The following is an 18,734-nucleotide window of genomic DNA, read 5'->3' as shown; positions in this document are numbered from 1 at the left end:
CCCTCAAAGCCCAGCCACAGGTCTGGTTTCCATGGTGCTGCCTGGTGGTATTGTTTGGGCCTGCAGCTCCAAGGGCTAAAGGATGGGTCAGAACCTTGCCAAGTCAGTAGCTGAGCTCATCTGGAAGGCAGGACGTCCAGCTGTGTGGTGACATGTGCCAAGAGGGGCTGACATTGTGTGTGTAAGCCTGATACCACCAAGAAAAATCGGACCACTGGGGATAAACAGGCACATGAGAAATGTTCACCGTAAACCCCGCAAATGATGCGGGGTGGTGAGTGGACAACTGGAGACAGCAGGAGCCACTTCAGGAATAGCCCAGCAGGGTGACCAGCTGGCGGTGGGGCAGGGCGGGGTGGCATTGTGAGGCCAGAGCTGCATCCTGTCTTCTCCTTAGCAGGGTCGCCGGGGCAACAGCCTGGACCGGAGGCCCCAGGGAAGTCCCCACCTCAGCGGGGCTGTGGGAGAAGAGGTCCGTCCTTCGGTGAACCGGAAGCTGTCCGACCACCCGCCCACTGCGCCCTCGCCGTTCCCCCAACTGCCGCCGCAGCCGCAGCCACTCCAGCGGTACCTGCCGCACCACCCCTTGCACCAGGTATCTCTAAGATACATGGAACATAGAGAGTTGGGCAGGAGGAGTCCCCAGCCCTTCCTTGGACCTGGTCCCGCCATGTCGGGTCCCAGAGTTCATAGCAAAGACCCCTGTCCCTGCCAATGGCCTACATGTCTTTCTCAGGAAAGACAGCCCCCTGCTCGAACATGTGCACATGTACACACATGTGGTACACACATGTGTATACACACATGTATGCACACATGCAACATCCTGAGAACACAGTCATGGCACAGTCCTATCTCCTCGGGCCCCAGTGTCCCACCCCAGCCACCAGCAGGAGCGGGATTAATCCCTGCAGGCCACAGGGCCACAGGGCCATGCTGGTTTGTTCCTTACCCAGCTTGTTCCAGACGGAATTTCAGGCGGCTTACTGAGCCAGACAATAGCCAGATAGCATCGCTGCTAAGTTCCTTAGTGGGGCACGTCAGGCCCAGCCGGGTCTGCAGCTCCCTGCCTTGCTGCCCCAGGCGAACACCTGTCAGCAGGGGCCCTAAAGTCCATCGGTCCCCTCTCCGCCTTCGTGCTACTGTACCGCTCCCTCCACCCGAGCCGGGAGTCGCCGGCCCTGACCAGTCCCACTCCTTGATATTTTTTTTGCATACATTTTAAACAATTAATTAATTGGTGAGCACGACCGAGATTTTCCATCTGTCTCAATGCCTACGACAGCTGGGGTTGGGCCAGGCTGTAGCCAAGAACTTGCACCACAAGCCTGGGTCTGGGAGTGGTAAGGGGTCCAAGTGGGGTGGGGGTAAGACCATCATCTGCTGCCTTCCCAGGCATAGTAACAGAAAGCTGTATAGGATGCATCAAAGAGCCAGGATTCAAAGTAGAACTCTGATAGAAGATTTGGGGATCCCAACCCCTGGCTTAGCTGGCTGTACCACAGTGCCCACCTCCTATTCCTATGACCTGTCCTTCAACCAGGAAGCCTTCCTTGTTTTACCCAGGCCAACTCAGGCAATCTCCTGTCTGCTGCCTCACCCTCCTCACCCCTGTAACATGTATTCCCCTCTTGCTTTTAATTGGAAGCCCCATGACACTGAGGGTGCTCTCTTCTCAGCTCTGTGAGGGCACAGACTTTTCATAGTGTGTATTTTCAACCTTCTGGGCACCCCACTGTGCACAGGCATCATGTTCTGTGCCACCTGCTAGCATACCTTTCCGTGTCCTGCCCCACAGTCTCTAGGCTGCCCACCAGTCTCCCGGGTGTGTGGGGTGTAAGACCCCTGGCAGGTGCCCAACGAATCTTCCTGGGTTGAACCTGTGAGTCGGCCTTCCCCTGTGCCTTCAGGATGTGAGGGCTCTGTCCCCGTTGGGGCTCTGCATCACCGCTTGTAAGGATTCCCAGAATTCTGGCCAGCTGTGCACCCAAGTGAGATCCGGTTCTCCCCTCTTCCCCTGAGAAGCGCCTTGCTGTGAGGGTAACTGGTCATCCACTGCACCTATTTCCAGGATCGCCGAGGGGCCAGCCTGGACATTAATGATGGACACTGTGGCATGGGAATAGGCGGTGACATGAATCCAGCCCTCATGCATCGGAGACACACAGACCCTGTGCAGCTCCAGGCAGTGGGGGTAAGCAGACTCTCCCTGCCTGCGCTCCCGGGACATGGAGGGGGCGAGAGAGGCAAAGAGGGGCATCCCTTTGCACAGAGCTCACACTAACATGGGAAGCTCAGGGCGGGGAGGGGGAGCAATAGCATAAGGGGTTCTGGGACCCACCTAGCAGCGCCGGAGGCCCTCTTAGTCTGGCAGCCAGGCCCTACCCTGTTCTCAGTTTCTGGGCTCCAGTCCCAGTGCTGGGAGCCAGGCGAGCCCCCCCCCCACCTCCTCCCCGAGGGCGGTTACTCTGGACCTGTGAAGCAGCAAGGGTAGACCCCGGGGGCGTGGGGCTAAGAGCAGAGCAGGGCCCAGCCAGCTGGCCACACAAAAGAACTACCTGTCTGTGTTTGCACCCCCACAGCGCGTGCGCTGGGCCCGGGCGCTGTATGACTTCGAGGCCCTGGAGGATGACGAGCTGGGCTTCCGCAGCGGAGAGGTGCTGGAGGTGCTGGATAGCTCCAACCCGGCCTGGTGGACTGGCCGCCTGCACAGCAAGCTGGGCCTCTTTCCTGCCAACTACGTGGCACCCATGACACGATGAACCTGCCGGTGGGTGGGGGAGGGGAGCCTGCAAGAGAGCGGACAAGATGGGGGGAGGAAACCAGGCCTTGTGACCACCTACACATATGGGCACTGACGTGTGCACATGTGTGTACAGGTGCACATCAGTCTATAATAGTAACTTATTGGCAGTTGGCTTGGTGATGAGTTGGTAAGACAAGGACCTCGGGCCGAGAGCACGGCCACACTGTGCAGAGACACTGGGGATGTCCGGATGGGATTGGGGGCAAGGCAATGAACTGGAACTTTCTCCCATCCTTGAGCTCACGCTGCTTCCTGCTTGGCCTGGCAGAACAGTGAAGCAGAGCCACAGCCAACGTCCGACTCAGCTCCGCAGGACCGAGTTGGATGTGCCGGCAGGGTGCATCCTAGCACATCTGCCAAGGCCCGCGTGCCTGCAGAGTTGTCAGGGTAGCTCTCCTGCCTCCCTCCGAGGCGGTGCACGCAGCCGCATGGAGAACCAGGATGCAGCTGACCCAGTGACACCACAGGTGCACAAAAGCAAGCCTGAACTAGATACAGGCAGGGCCAGGGCAGAGGGAGAGGCGCTATATACACATGGGGCCAGGCCCCGCTGGGACTTGCACCCCTGAAAGGAGCACCTCCTGGGCTGTCCTGCTGCCTTCATGGACAGGAGCAGACCGGAGACACTGCAGCAGCCTGGGATTTCTGCAGATCTCTGCAGGTTCCTGGGCCGTGTACGTTGGCCCAGCTGCGGAGAATGCAACACCCTAGCCTCTACAGGGTATGAGAAGCCGTGCCTGAGGACGGCGGCTCAGCGGTCGGAGGGAGCCCTGGCAGACCCCTATGTGCTTCCCCCCTGATTGGTTTGAACATGTCTTGCCCCGTGGCACATAGACAGGGTCACTGTAAGGGAACAGAATGTGACCCTGTGCAAGGAGCTGGCTGGGTGATCTCCCCTCTGGCCTGTGGGGAGGACTGACCCCCCAGGCTCCCTCTTTCTTTCCCCACACTAGAATCCTGTCCTGGTTTCCACCTGGTGGGACCTTACAGGAAATGTGGCCACATAGAGGGCATGCTGGAATGTGTGTGTGCATATTTGCAGATGTGTGTATGCCTTACCCATGTGCAGGTGCATGTGTTAGGGAGAGAGGGCTGGGAGCATGTGGTGGGCATGGTGGGGGCTGTTCTCTGTCCGCCTGCTGGAAGGAGGCATGGCGCCAGTCCCCAAGCACCTCCCTGTGAGGATAAGGGTTTCAGGATCACAGGTAACTGTCTGTGTAGTGTCCCTTGCAGCTCCAGTTCTGGGATTCTGTGATCTGTATTTTCCCTCAGCAGTGGGCACTGGGGGCAGGCAGAGGGTGTGTGGCAGGCAGCAGCTCCTGCGGGGCAGGGGCAGGGGCTGGGGCTGAGGGACAACAGAGAGACTGAGGGAAGTGGAGGGGGCAGGACAGCCATGGGCAGCATGGGAGGGAGCCGGCAGGTGGGAACATGGGCAGACATGCCATGGTGATGTGGAAACCATGGGCGCTCGAGAGCAGGCTGGAAAGAGTGGGCCCCTGGCGCTGGCAAGGAGCCTGGTGACAGGGCATGCTACAGCCCGTCAGAGTTCCCCAAGTCAGGTGCTTCAGGCTGCCCATCCCCAGCTGTAGGGGCAGTCACCCTGAGCGCCATGAAACAAATGGTTTGGTTCTGGCCCACACGTGGTGTCTCATGAAAACAGCTGGTGGCACCCCCACCTCTTTCTGGGGTTGGGAACCCCGGGAGACAGCACATGGTTGGTGGGATGCCAGGGAGCGATGGGCACCAGGCGTGCTGCCCTCCCCATGGCCACAGTGGGAGGATGGGGAAGGATGGCTTGCTCACTAGAACAGCCTTGCCCCACCAGCTCAGCTCACAGCAGCAGTAGAGTCACCTGACCACCCATGTGGAGGAGGGCATTGAGGAACCTGGCACCAGTAGCTGCAAGAACAAGCTAGTTTGGACAGCCTGGGGAGCCACTCCCTCACCCTGCCCCACCCGCAGTTACCCCAGGTTCTACCTGTCAGGGAGTCTGGGCCGGAGGAGGGCCCACACAGCACCTATCAGCAGCCACACAGCCACAGCGCCCTGTCAGCTGAGGCTGTAGCTCTGTGTGTGGCTTGAGAGCGGAGACTTCCAGAGAAAAGCCAGTTCCTGTTGGTCCAGCCCAGCCTGCCCTCCTGGCCCCTGCCACTGCCCACCCACTGTCTGGGTGGCCTTGGGGTGATTCAAGGTGGTGCTTCTCAGAATCTCAGAACCCAGAGAGCACCCTGGGGCTCGTGGGTTTTGGGGGCAGAGTGTGAGTCAGTCCTGCAGCTTCTCGGAGAGCCTCCCAGCTTTCCGGGTCACACTGTGAGTCACAGGAGCGAAGGGCTCGGCCGCCAGTGGAGTGTCTGCGTGATCTGATTGGGCCCCCTCTCAATCGAGGCACAGCCGTTTTTCTGTATTGCTGACCTAGACTGTTGCTATGGCCTTGTCCACACCCGGAAGGTGAAGTGATTTCTTAATCTTAGCATTTCCTTCTGCAGCCAGAGACATTGAGATGAAAGGTGAGTAGGAATTTCTTGATAGCCATTGTGTATGTTTTATTTACTCGTTTTTCATGTATTTGGAAGGCAGAACAGCAAACAAACAAACCTTCCATCTTCTGCTTTCCACTCCTCACATGCCTACAACAGCCAGAGCTAAGCCAGACCTAAGCCAGGAGCCGGGAACTGCATCTGGGTCTCCGAGGTGGATGACAGGGTCTCAAGTCCCCAGGCTGGCACCTGCTGGCCTCCCAGGTACATCAACTGGGAGCTGAATCAGAAGGCAGGAGTGGGATTCTATCTCGGGCACTCTGAATCGAGGTACGGATGTCCCAAGCTGAGGCTTAGCTTGCAGCACCACCGCGCCTGCCCTAGTCATTATCTCAAAACAGCAGCGGGAACTGTAGCAGCAGTTGTGAAAGCTTTCTCAGGAAACCCTTAAACATGAAACTGACTCCCAGCAGGTGGGGCTCTACATGGCCTAGTTAGATCTCATTGACCCAGAGCCAAACAGCCAGCACTGTGGGCAGACGGGCACGGTCCAAATATTTGTTATTTGCCACATCTGAGGCCAACATCTGTGCCTACCTGTGCCAAGGCAGGGGCGTGAGAAAAACCTTTAATATCTCCGTTCTTTGTTCAAGGAACCTCCTGGAGCGGGCAGTCGGCCTGGTGGTTAGGACGCCCACAGTCCACACCCCAGTGCCTGGGTCTAAGATCCGGCTTCAGCTCGGGACTCCAGTTTCCCTCCCAGGCAGATCCGGGAGGCAGCGGTCATAGCTCCCTGTGCCCAACGTGGGAGACCTGGGCTGAGTTCAGGAATTGGCCCAGTGCCAGCCGTGGTAGGCATTTGGAGAGTGACACAGAGCCTGGGAAATTGTGTGTGTGTGTGTGTGTGTGTGTGTGATATGCACAGCACCATCCCAGGATGTGTCAGGTGGCCAGGAACCCTGTGTGTGTGCACACACGTGTGCAAGTGTGTGTACCTCTCAAAGGAGCAATAGTCACACTGCGTAAGCTCCAGCACCACCCTCCATCACTTTGCCCACGCAGCCCTCATTTCTCAATAAGCACCCGGATCATCCCCTACACATCCTGCTCGTCTTCCTGCTTGTTCCTGACCCATTTCCAGCTCAGACGCCAGTACCATCTTTGTAAGAACAGTATCACTCCCTCTCCCACAGCATCGAGGCCTAAATGCAGCCTTGTGGGGTCTGCTGCCCCCCTCCACGTGACACCCTCTCCAGTGTCCTCATCTCCCCACTTTGCTGTGTGGCCCCATCCTGGACCTTCTCCCACCTCCCGGTGCCTGAGGAGTCCTGTCCCCAGCCCTCCACACCTGCCAACAACAGTTCATGCTCATCTTCAGGTCCAGTTCAGAGGTCACGCCCTCCCACGGTCCTGCCCTGACAGCTGGACTTATGGACACGGGGCCAGGCACCTGAGGGGCACTTAGGGCAAATGCGAGTACCAGGCAAGGTTATGTGACTGACCGGTGGATTGTACGCTCCTCAGCGGGGAAGGAGTCAGCCTGTTTTGTCACTGCTGTCCATTTAGCACTGTGCAGGGCACAGGGGCTCCCTAACTGTTTGCCTTAATGAACCAAGTGAAACTGCCTCCTGTCATCTGTCCATTTACTCTGCGCCCAGACGGCTCCAGCCTTACCGAACTCCAGGTGATATGGATGCTCATGCCCAGGTGACCAAGCACCAGCCACCACCCTGGCTTGTCCTGCAGGCATCTCTGAGACCCCAAGAGAGGAAGAGGCATAGCTCTCAGCCCGCTCCCATTGGCCACACTGCTGGCAGCCTTTGGCCCTGCACATCCAACCCAACCTGCCTGCCTTAATCTCAGACGCGCTCAGCACACCACCTCTGCTGCAGCCCCGTGGGACAGGAAGGAGGGAGTGGGGTGGGATGGAGAAGAGCCTGAGTCTGATGTCAAAGGTGCAGCCCTCCCCCCCTCATACCCCTAGTTCTTCTCTCTTTCCCAGTCATCCCCGTCTCCATCAATGGAAAAGTAATGTCCCAGACCACTTTGCAGCAGACACACAGACACACACACAGGGGCCCAGAGAAGGTGAGTCCAACAGTGCTACCTGGGCTCAGCTATTCCTCATTCAGTAAATCAGCAGATACTTACCACATTCCCTCTAGCACTGGGTCCTCCACGTCTCGCTGTCCTTACTGCACTCTGCCCCAGGACCCAGAGCTTGTAATGTTACAGTCAATGACTCCTGGCTCTCTGCCTGCAGCCTTAGACTAAGCAGTCAAGAGGGCAAAGTCAAGTTGCTTGCTCAAGAAATGGTTGCTGTGGGACTGCGTTGCTCTGCTGAGAACCGCCCGCTCCCAAAGTGAAAGCAGTGACCTTCAGCACTGACTGGGGGTGTGGTGTGAATACCCCCAGCTGCCCGGTGTGAACAACCCAAGCCACTCCGCGACACCTGGGTGAGAACCCAGCCGCCAAAGCCTTGCAATCTGCAAAGATAAAAACTCCATAATCAGAAAAGGGACAACCCTTGAAACCAGCATGGTGGCCTAGCAAGCTGATCCTTTGTCTGTGCTGCCAGCCTTCCATATGGGTATTAGTTAGTGCCCTAGCTGCTCCCCCTCTGATCCAGCTCTCTGCTAGTGGTCTGGGAAAACAGCAAAGGATGCTTGGCCACCTGTACCCATATGGGAGACTCTATCTCCCAGCTTCAAAGCAGGCCAGCTCTTTGTGACCATTTTTGGGAGTGAACCAGTGACTAGATCTCTTTGTTGCTCCCACCCCCTGCCTTCCTCTGTAACACTTTCAAGTAAAATAATCTTTAAAAATAAAAAGAAAATTAACAATCCAAGTAAAAATTGGGCAAAAGATATGTACAGATGCTCATCAAAGAAGCCCTATAAATGATACATAAACATATGAAAAAATACCCCATTGGAAACAGCAGCAGGACACAAGAGACCTCTATTCAAAAACTCAAAATCCAGAACTACTCACAATGCCAGGTGCTAGAAGAGATTGTGTGCCGGGGACACCTGTCATCCGTCACTGGTGGGAGTGCAGAGTGGTGCAGTCAGTTTGAAAGAAGGCTTGGCAGGTCCTTTTGAAATTAAGCTTACTGTGCACTCCAGCGAACGCACGGCTTGTCATGGATCCAAAGCCTGAAACTTTATAGCCACACAAGCACCTGCCCAGGGTATCTATAGCAGAGTAATTGCAATTGCTAAAATGTACAAGCGCCAAGATGTCCCTCCATGGATGGATGGGTAAATGGATCAACAAATAGTTTTCAGAACTGAGAAGAAATATGGGAACCAGCATTTATGGTGCGGCGAGCTGAGCTACCAGCAGCCCATGTCAGAGCACCAGCTCATGTGCCAGCTGCTCCGCTTCTCACCCAGCTCCCTGCCAACACACCTAGGGATGCAGCAACAGATGGCCCCAGTCCTTGGATCTCTGTCACCCATGTGAATCTCCAGGCTCCTAATTTTACCTGGCCCGTCCAGTCCTGACCACTGCAGCTGTTTGGGGAATGAGCCAGCAGATGGAAGGTTCTCTCTCACTCTGGCTCTCTGGCCCCCTGTCTCTATCACTCTGTCATTGGAATAAATAGATCTTTAAAAGAAGAGACATGAGCTCCCAAGATATGGAAAGTTAGAGGCCCATAGAGGCGTGGCACAGCGTAAAAGTAGCCGGCACAAAAAAGCAGCACGTGCTGTGTGGCTCCGGCTCCCTGACATCCTGGAGAAGACTGAGCCATGGGACCAGCAAAGGAGCAGCTGTTGCCCAGGGCGCAGTGGGCAGACAGAGGCCGAATGGGAGCAGAGGCTGCGGTGGCACGTACTGTCACCATTCATTTGTCAGAGTCCATAGCCTGCGTGAGGCCAGGGCAAACCCACTGTCAGCCACAGCTTTCTGGAATCACTGTGTGCAGACAGAGGGCTCATCCCTTCTGAACAAGACAGCTCCTGAGGAAACGGGATCCAAAAGAATGGCTGCCCATGAAATGGGAACCCATGCATGATGTCTGCAGCAGGCATTTTCTCTAGTACATCACCATGCCCCAGAGTTTGGTGTGGGGATAGGGCAGGGAAGGTGGGCGGCCTAGGCACCAAGACTAGTCCAAGAGCTACTGAGCAGTCATCTCACCCTGTGCCAGGAAGGGGAGGCCTGGGCAGAAGTCTCCAGATGGGGCCCAGCGTGACACCCTAGCAGCTAAATCCTAGCCTTGCATGTGCCAGGATCCTATATGGGTGTTGGTTCGTGTCCTGGCTGCTCCACTTCCCATGCAATTTCCTGCTTGTGGCCTGGGAAGCAGTGGAGAATGGCTCAAAGCCTTGTGACCCTGCACCCATATGGGAGACCAGGAAGAAGCTCCTGGCTTCAGATTGGCTCAGCTCTGGCGTTGCAGCCACTTGGGGAATGAACCAGTGGATGGAAAATCTTTCTCTCTTCCTCTCTGTAAATCTGCCTTTCCAATAAAAAGAAAATAAACCTAAAAAAAAAAAAAGATAAAACAACAACAACAAAAACCCAAAGAAGTTCCTGGACATGAAGTTTTCTCAGATCTCATGATAATGGCGTCTCCCTCGGCACCCAAGGGGCCGCCCTCGTGGTCTTCCCTGCCCTCCTGCTCCCAGTCTCAGCTGAAGATTGCCTTCCCGGAAGTCCCCTTCAGCCTCTGCAGATCCCTGGCTTGACTGGAGCGCAGCCTTCCTGCGCCAGCCAGCACCAAGGAAAACGGCCTGAGCCCACCACAGGGACTTAGACTGCTGCAAGCAAGCAGAGCTGTAGGGGAACCTAGGCAGAGATCTGCCCACAGGCAGACAGTGCACGGGGCTGCAGAGTCCCTGCCCATTACCTGCGCACTAGACTGAGGGGCACCTGCCGCACCTGTCTGATGACCAGGGGTGCTACAGGGATGTTTCCTGGATCACACCACAAACCATGTATATATCACATACACACCCCAACACATACAGCCCACACACTACACCCACACCCCCTGCTCACACACATACACCTTACGCACACCCGCAGAAACCACACATTCCACATGCACACATGAACTCCCCGTGCACACACACCACACATGTATACATAGCCCATACATACATGCATCCCACACATTCAACACTCAGCCCACACACTACACCTATACACACTTGCATGTAGATCTGCACATGTGTATATACCACATGCACATGTATGTCATATGTACACACTACATGCACATGTGTCCATGCATTCAGGCACACGTGCACAGGCTTCCATCGGCTCTGGCCTGTAAATCCCCACACCCATACTGGGCCCATGAGTCTGTGGGGGCAGGTTCTTTGCTCTTCAAAGCAGCCGCCAAAGCTGGGAGCCCCTTAGTCAGCCGGAGGACAAAGGCAGCCTCCTGCCCCTGCTGTCCCCTTGCTCAGTCACACCATCTCTGTGTGAGGTCCCCCCACACAGCACGTCCAGGTAGGGTTCCCGCAGGGTCATCTGTGGCCACGTTGTGACGTGGGCCATCCCCCATGGCAGGCAGCACGTGATGTCTCTGGTGTCTTGCTCCCCCAGCTCTGACCTGGTTATGGCGAGTTGCTAGGTAACTGCTTCCCACGCTGCAGGAGGCTCGGTTGCCATGGCAAGTCCAGAGGAGTTGGGGATCGGGGAATGGAGCAGCGGCCAGGGGTGGGCAGCCTGGACTCTGCTCTCATCTGTCCTAAGCTCTGCAGCCTTGGGGAGCCCTCCCCAGCCCCTCTGCGCCTCAGTTTTCTCGTCAGAAAAAAAAGGGGAAAAAAAGGAAAAGGAAAGAAACAAACAACAACAAAGAACAGAGGCCAAGCATGGGTGGGAAGGGGGTGTCTTTTGGCTCTAACCCCGCTGATGTTTACAGGTGGCATCAACTAAATAAACGTAGATTCTCAGACCCCTTGGGTCAGGAATGACTAGAGACAGGCTGAGAAGCAAGGGACAGGCGTTTCATTGTCTTCATGACCAAGTGGGAGCCTGGAGCCTGTGTCTCTATTAGCAGGAATGAAAGTCACAGATTCCTGTCCCCACCCACCCTGTCTGCAGCTGCTTGGCTTCTGAGATTGACACAAGTCCCTAGAGCTCCCAGGACCTTTTCAATAAAGGTTTATTTCTTTGAAATGCAGAGTGGCAGGGGCATTGGGGAGAGGGGCTTACATCTCCACTGGCTCACTCCCCAAATGGGCACAACAGCCAGGGCTGGACTACGTAGGAGCCAGGGGCCAGGGGCTCCATGTACGTCTCCCATGTTGAGTGACGGGGGCCCAGGTCCGCTGCTCTCCCAGGCACATAGCAGGGAGCTGGGTCAATGGTGAGCAGTTGGGACAAAACCCAACTTTCCAGTATGGCCTGCTGTGGGTCACCAGCTGTGGTTTGACCCACCATGACACAGCACCGCCCTTCCCCCAGCCCAGAACTGCACCTCCCACTAAACAGGGCCTTCCAGTTGGGCCCCAGCTGTAGCCATGGTAGGGTGACCCCGACTTCACCCTGGCTTTGCAGGTACACTGTTCTACCTGCCCCCTCACTCTTGGGGTAGCACCAGGCCAATCCCCTTCTCAGAACTGGGGACAATCCCTGAGACTGCCTGTCTGCACACCTGGTCTCCATACGCACTCCCTCAGCCTGCCTGTGACCCTGGACTGGAGCCCAGCACCACCTTACCCCTGCCTCAGCTCATGGCCACCAATGGCTTCTGTGACAGCAGAAGACAGGACAGGACCTTCTGGGCCCCAGCAGCTGTCTGTCCTCCCCTGCATCATCAGGGGGAGTGGCCCCATGGCATCTCTCTTATCTGCTGGCTTGGCTCAGAACATTCCAGCAAAGGCTACAGCTGAGCCAGGCTAAAGCCAGGAACCACAACCTCAATCTAAGTCCCCCACATAGAGGGCAGAAACCCAATGACTGAGCCAATAGCTGCTGCCTCCCCGTGTCCTTTTCAGGGGCAGCTGGCAATCGGAGCAGAGCTACTACTGACCTCACCAGCATCCTAACTGTGGGGTCACATGCCTGCCCCAGGAGATACTCGTGGAGTCGTGGTGCAGGCTCTGACACTTGCTGTGTGAGCCTAGGCCAGTTCCCTGCCCACTCTGAGCTGACCCACTGTACAGGGCCATCCTGGGAAGTTGATAAAATGACGGGCACATGGATGGCAAGGACCCTCTGGCCAGTACAAATGCAGGAAGGAGCAGGGGCCTGGGCCTTGCCTGAGGCTCCCGGTGGCTGGGAGCCCAGCCTTTGAGGACGTGTCCCTGCAAAGCCTGGGGCCTTGCCTTCCCAACCCGCCTGTCCTGTGTTCCCTCCTCCAGGCAAGCTCCACACCCAGCAGACCATGAACTTGTCCAGGCAAGGAACCAGTTTGGAGAACGCTTCTCTCCCGCTCACCATCACCCTCTTCCAGCTGATGTCTGCCCACATGAGGGGACCTTGGGAGGGATAAGACGCCCACAGCAGTGCTATAACAGCAGTTGCCTGCTTGGCCAGGCTTCGCCTGATCCTCCGGGCCTCCAGCTTAGCGTCTCCGTGCACTTCCTGTAAAATCTAGTTTCAGCCAAGACCCTGCTCCTCCACCTGCCCCCACGGGATGCCTGATCACCACGGCCTGTCCTTTGTTTTTTATTTATTTTATTTGGCAGTTACAGAGGGAGAAGAGAGATCTTCCACACTCTGGTTCTCTCCACAAATGCCTGCAACGGCCAGAACTGGACCAGCCAGAGGTCAGGAGACAAGTGTCCCCTATGGGTGACAGGGACCAAAGTCCTCGAGCCACTTGCTGACCTGCCAGGGTGTGCATTAGCAGGAAGCTGGAACGGCAGGCACAGCCTGGAACACAGACACTCAGATGTGGAATGTGCATCCCAAGGGACATGTTCATCACTGCCAAATGCCCACTCCAACTTGACCTTGTGGGAGATGAAACTCCTGTAAGATCATTTTCATCAGGATTCTCTCTTATCACCTGCCTTTCCTTTGAGCAATTTTCTACCCGCCGTCACCCACCTTGCTCCTTGACCATGATCTGGTACTTGCCCGTGCTGAGTGCAGAACTGAGCCCAGGGTCTCCCCCACTGCCAGACCCCATGTCAGTGCTTTCTGTGCCTCTTGTGATGGGCCTGAACAACGTCTTCCTTGCCTGTGTTTCCACCAGTGGCATTGGAAGTTTGTCTCTTTATCAAGTCAGGTGACAACTCTTGTAGCAGAGTGACAAACCAGGCAGGTAGGGGTTTACACAGGGGTTGCAGAACAGGAAGAGGGTGTGGGGGGGACGTCAGTTGCACTAGGGGACTATCTCTTTACAAAACACCCACCCAGCAGGTCCCAGGTCGCATGACCCAGAGCCATGGGTCCACCTGCAAGGTGGTCACTGGATCCGTGAGCCCCAGGGGTCACTGGGTCTGTGAACCCCAGGGGTGGGGGGTTCCTGCATGGCCCAGGTCTCCTGGGTCAGATCCGTGAGCCCACCTACAACTGGTCCTCCTCAGTGTAGAGGATGGAGTGCTAGACGGCAGACCATGGTGCACATGGAGGACATGGTAGCTCTTTGGGGTCCTGCAGAAGACATCTGGTACCACAGCAGAGAATGGAGAACAGATCATGTAGACAACTACCCCAGCCAAACAATGACAGCAAATATCCTGGCAATCGGAGACTATAAGGTCGATGGTGTCAGCAATGGACATTGGAAGGGACTCTTCAACCATAGATCAGCGAGATCAAGTTTTCAAAACTATGGCAACCACCTGGAGAGAACCTTCAGAACATGTGCCATTGTGACCTTGGGTTAATATTGGGTGGTCTTTCCCCATCCTCAGGTACTGAGATGGTTGGGAGGCTGGGTGTGGCTTCTCCCCCTGTCTCCGTACTCCTCCCAGAAATGGGAAGAAGAAACAGAAAGTTTAGAAACAATGATCACATCCACTTCTCCCTAACTCTAGATCCTTCCTACCCTGATCGACTATATAAACATCATATTAAAAAACTCACCCAGATAGCCCCTCACTAAAAAGATTGACTAATTTTTATTAGAAAGGCAGATTTATAGAGATGGAGAGATAGAAAGATCTTCCATCTGCTGGTTCACTTCCCCAGATGGCACAACGGCCCAAGCTGAGCCAATCTGAAGCCAGAATCCAGGAATTCTGTATCTTCTGGGTCTCCCACATGGGTGCTGGGACCCATGGACCTGAGCTGACCTCCATTGCTTTCTCAGACCATAAACAGGGAGCTGGATGGGATTTGGAGCAGCCAGGACATGAACCAGTGTCTATATGGGATGTCTGTCTGCACACTGCAGGCAGAGGGTTAGTCTACTAAGCCATGGCACCACCTCTTCCCCACCCCACTTGCCACAGGCCCTCTTATGAGCACGTCTTTCCCCTGCCTCCCCCAGGCTGCGGTTCACTCTGCTTCTCGACAACAGGGCTAGGGAAGGCATATTTCTCAACCTCCACCTCGCACAGCTCCCTCCACCCTGAGTGGCCTCTGCTCTCTCATTAGTGCCCTCTCTGCATCCTTGCCAGCTCTCAAGCTCAGGGAGGAGAACATTAGCCCCCTGACTCTCCTCTTGCCCTGTCCTGCCTTGTGCTCAGCCTGCCTTGCCTCACCCCAGGCAGTGGTGGGAGGGGTGTACACTTAGGGCCTGTCCCCAGATGTGGCTGCTCCGAGGGTCTGAGATGCAGAGGAGTGCAGAGCAAGGTCATTGAGTTTAATGGGGAAGAATACACCTGCCAGGCCAGGTAGGTGGCTCAGGAAAGAGCTGGGAGTGAGTGGCATTCAGACCTGAGGGCAGGGCTGGTAAGGAAAATGGGTCGGGTCATTCCCTCCCCCCGCCATCCCGCCATCTCCTGGACAGAGAGTTTGCTGAGTGTGGTGCAGGTGCAATTCCTCCCCAAGGTTTGTCACAGGGTTTGATCAGACTGGACAGAATGGATTCTCCTGGGCTGCCTGCCTATGGGGCAGAGAGAAAGCTGGAACTCCCAGGATGTAGGTAGGACTGGGCTAACACCTTCCTTTCACACACACTATCTTCCCACACTTCCAGGCCCACAGGGCAGGGGTGAGGAGACAGCAAGAACATCAGTACGCACTCCGTCCCTGGCTGATGTCAAAACTGTTCTAAAATCTGTCCACCGAGGTTCCTGGCACTGCCAGCGCGTGGCAGAAGGAGGCCCGTGCCAGCCACAGCTCTCGTCATGTACATGTAGATCAAGACTGTTCTAGGCAGCCCCTTCCTACATGCAGGGCCCACCAGGGGCAGCCCGGGGACTCCTGGTCCCTGTCCTGCTGCCTGGAAGAAGAAAGCAAGGGCCCTGCCCCTCCCAAAGACTTCCCTGTCCCAGGCCTTGAGCAGCCTTCTTCCTATGACACCAAATGTTGTTGGCACCTCTCTCCATCTCTGGGTCACCCTGCTGTCCTGGTCAAGTGCACTCCCTCCTCAACTCAACCCTGCTGTCCTGGTTAGGTGCACTCCTCCTCTGCTCCACCCTGCTCCCCTGGTCAGGTGCACCCCTCTCCAACACAGTTTTAGCCAACTGTTTCCCAGTTTCCACACTTTCCACAGGCTCCCAACACAAGGATTCAAGTGTTCACATGAGGCAACTTAGACTTCTGTCCCCTCACTCCTCTCTGTTACTCCTTACCCCTAAAATACACACAATGGAAGCGCTCTAGAGCTGTGCTCTGTAACCACGGCCCCCAGCAGCCTCACATGGCAGTTGAACACATCACATGTGGCTAGCGCAATGGGAGGACTTAAATGTTTACTGGTATTTTCTCTTCATTTGAATAGCCACTTGTCTCCAGTAGCAACCTGGCCGACGAGCACAGTCACCTAACCCTGGAGTCTCACGGTCTTGGTGACAAGAGGTCCTGGCTTTGCATCCTTAGTTGTGTAGCCCAGGTTGGGTGGTGAGATCTCTCTGAGTCTCAGAGCCTCATCGGCTACATCCTAAGCAGGTGATAACACCCGTGACGTGAGGATGAGATGACCAAACCCATCAGAATTCAGCAGCACAGAGCCTGGTGTCCGGGGAACGCTGGGAAAACAGGTCGAGCCGGAACGTTTGTCTCCAGGAATGAATTATTTTGGATGATGATCCGCTGCAGACAGTTAACCTCAGATCGATATGTCCACGGGCTTTAAAGTGCATTCGGCTGGGCTGAACGAGCAGGCGGCTCTGGCTCCAGGACTCTCATGGTAGGAGAGCAGGCAGCGCGGGGGAGAGCTGAGGAGTGGGCCGCAGCTGATGCCCTGTGTGTGTTGAGGACAATTCATCTTGCTGAGAACAATGTCCCGCACAGGGACTCATAGACAGGCTGCACTGTGTGCAGAGGCGGAAGACAGGCTGGCTTCCTGCACTGCGCCCTCAGGCTGCATCTAGTGGAGGGGGCAGCAGGCAGACTGGCAGCAGTGGGGGTGGAGTCCCACGACGGTGGGCTTCTGCCCAGGTGGAGGGCATTCCCACTGGGCAGTGAGAAACACAGCCTTGGTCTTACCAAACAAGTCCCCCCTCTCTCTCTCTCTCTCTCTCTCACACACACACACAGAGCTGCAGTTAGGCTGTACAATCAAATGGCTGGAAAACCTCTTATCCCATCGAGTCGCCTTCTGCATTCCAGATTCCTGATTTTATGTTCTCATGGCACTTGGAAAACTTTATGGAAAATGGAATGAATTGGTGTCATTTAAAAAAAAAATCCCTGTGTTTGTGAGGTTTTCAAAAAGCTCATGAAAAATACATAGTAGGAAGAATTATGCATGGATTTAAAAAAAATCTACCAAAATAAGCTTGCCTTTTAATTCAATTTTCCTTGATTTTTTTTTAATCTAATTCATACGAAAGGCAGAATGGCAGAGAGAGGGGGAGGCAGAGAGAGAGGTTCCTTCTACCTGCTGGTCACTGCTTAAAGGCCCACAGCGTCCCAAGCTGAGCCGGGCTGACGCCCAGAGCAGGAGCTCCAGTCCTGGTCTCCTTATAGGGGGCACCACCTGCCGTCTCCCAAGGCGCGGTGACAGAAAGGGCTTCAGCAGTGGGTGCAGGCTTCAATCCGAGTCACTCCAACACGATGTGTGGGCATCCTAGAGAGCAGCTTAATGCCCTGCACCACAATACCCTCCCCATGCACCTCCAGAAATGCTCTGTCCTTTATCTGTGTCAGGGGAAGACGGAGCGTCCTGCCTAGATTTAAGAAGGCATTCCCAGTGAGTCTGACACCAAGAGGCGGTGTCCCAAGGGGAAAGGGTGTGGAAGTCCAGGGGTTGGGGTAGACGGCCTGAGAACACTGTGATGACAGGGAGCTGGGGGATGGGGGCAGATAGGTCATTGCCACCCAGAGCAGGAGAGAGGGAGAGACCCTCCGCTGAAGGCAGAAGGTCCTAGGAGAGTTGCTGGGGACTGGCGAGGAAGGTGAGTGGACGCTGGGGCGTCCCCCAAGCAAATTCCCGAGTTACAGGGCCAAGGAGGGAGGCTGAGAGGGACCCCACAGACATGGACCGTGGGGGTCCTCAAGGTGCTTGAGAGTTAGCCCTACGGTGGGGGAGGCGGGGTGAGGGAATGACATCATCTCACACTGGAAGGGATCGGTGAGACAACACAAGACCCCACTTAGCCTAGTTGAAATCTGACCTCTCTAGAGTGAGGACAGACGCCAGTGGGAAGCCAGGAGACCAACTTGGCAGCTAGGCTGGCAAGAAGAGGATTCCAGAATCTCACAGAGGCAGGCCCTCTGGCCCAGTAGGATCCCAATTAATCCCTGCTCCCCCCTGAGCAAGAAGACAGGTGAGTGGTTGTGTCATGCAGGGGTGGCACGGAGGTGTGCTGTATTGGGACATTTGCATGAGAGGTGCCTGAGCAGTGTCAGAGCAGTGGTGGCCTGCGGGCAGCCTGGAGGAGTCCCGGGCATAGAGAGGAGTGAGAGTCATCCAAGACCCTGGAACTGGGTGAGCCTGGCCAGCGGTGGGTGGTGAGAAAGCGCAGACACACAGTCGGAAGGTGACAGCAAGACCCTCCAAGGAAAAAGTGAGGGGGGGACATTCCGTCCCTGCCTAGCTCTTACCTAACACTTTCGAAGACCCCCTCATATGCAAGGATTGCAGAAAGGTCTGCACTGACATGACCTCAGCGTTGAATCTTGTTTCCCAGCAGCTTCGTATGTGTCCAACGTGGCAGATAGAACCGAGGCCATGGATGTGGGAGGTCTGTGCGGGCAGGAACCTGCCTCATGCACTGTCAGTGCTCAGTAAACAACCATTGAAGAAGTACATGGAAGTTTTAGGTGAGTAATTAGAGGCCTCTGCAGGTGCATCCCAGGAGGGCATATGGGTCAGAATGGGTCAGAGGTGATGGCTGCTCCATTCACTCCATCCTCAGGGGCTATGTCTTACCTGGGGTCAGGGCACCCTCTCCCCTCATTCTCTAATCCCCCAAGAGAACCCC

The 18,734-nt window shown here is 55.7% G+C and overlaps 1 protein-coding gene across 2 annotated transcripts in view; it reads left to right on the top strand.

Moving 5' to 3' along the window:
- GRAP2 (GRB2 related adaptor protein 2) overlaps nt 1-3,915 on the top strand; it is a 66,029-nt gene extending 62,114 nt beyond the window's left edge. For both annotated transcript variants that reach the window (XM_004589486.2, XM_058673099.1), the window contains exons 6-8: nt 401-595; nt 2,072-2,194; nt 2,583-3,915. In XM_004589486.2, the coding sequence (XP_004589543.2) occupies nt 401-595; nt 2,072-2,194; nt 2,583-2,762 (498 nt within the window). In that variant the 3' untranslated portion in view covers nt 2,763-3,915. The remainder of the gene's footprint in view (nt 1-400; nt 596-2,071; nt 2,195-2,582) is intronic.
- Nucleotides 3,916-18,734: the final 14,819 nt, after the last annotated feature.

Source organism: Ochotona princeps, chromosome 15, assembly GCF_030435755.1.
Source record: "Ochotona princeps isolate mOchPri1 chromosome 15, mOchPri1.hap1, whole genome shotgun sequence".
Classification (NCBI taxonomy): Eukaryota; Metazoa; Chordata; class Mammalia; order Lagomorpha; family Ochotonidae; genus Ochotona; species Ochotona princeps.
This window is presented reverse-complemented; position numbering and strand designations above follow the sequence as displayed.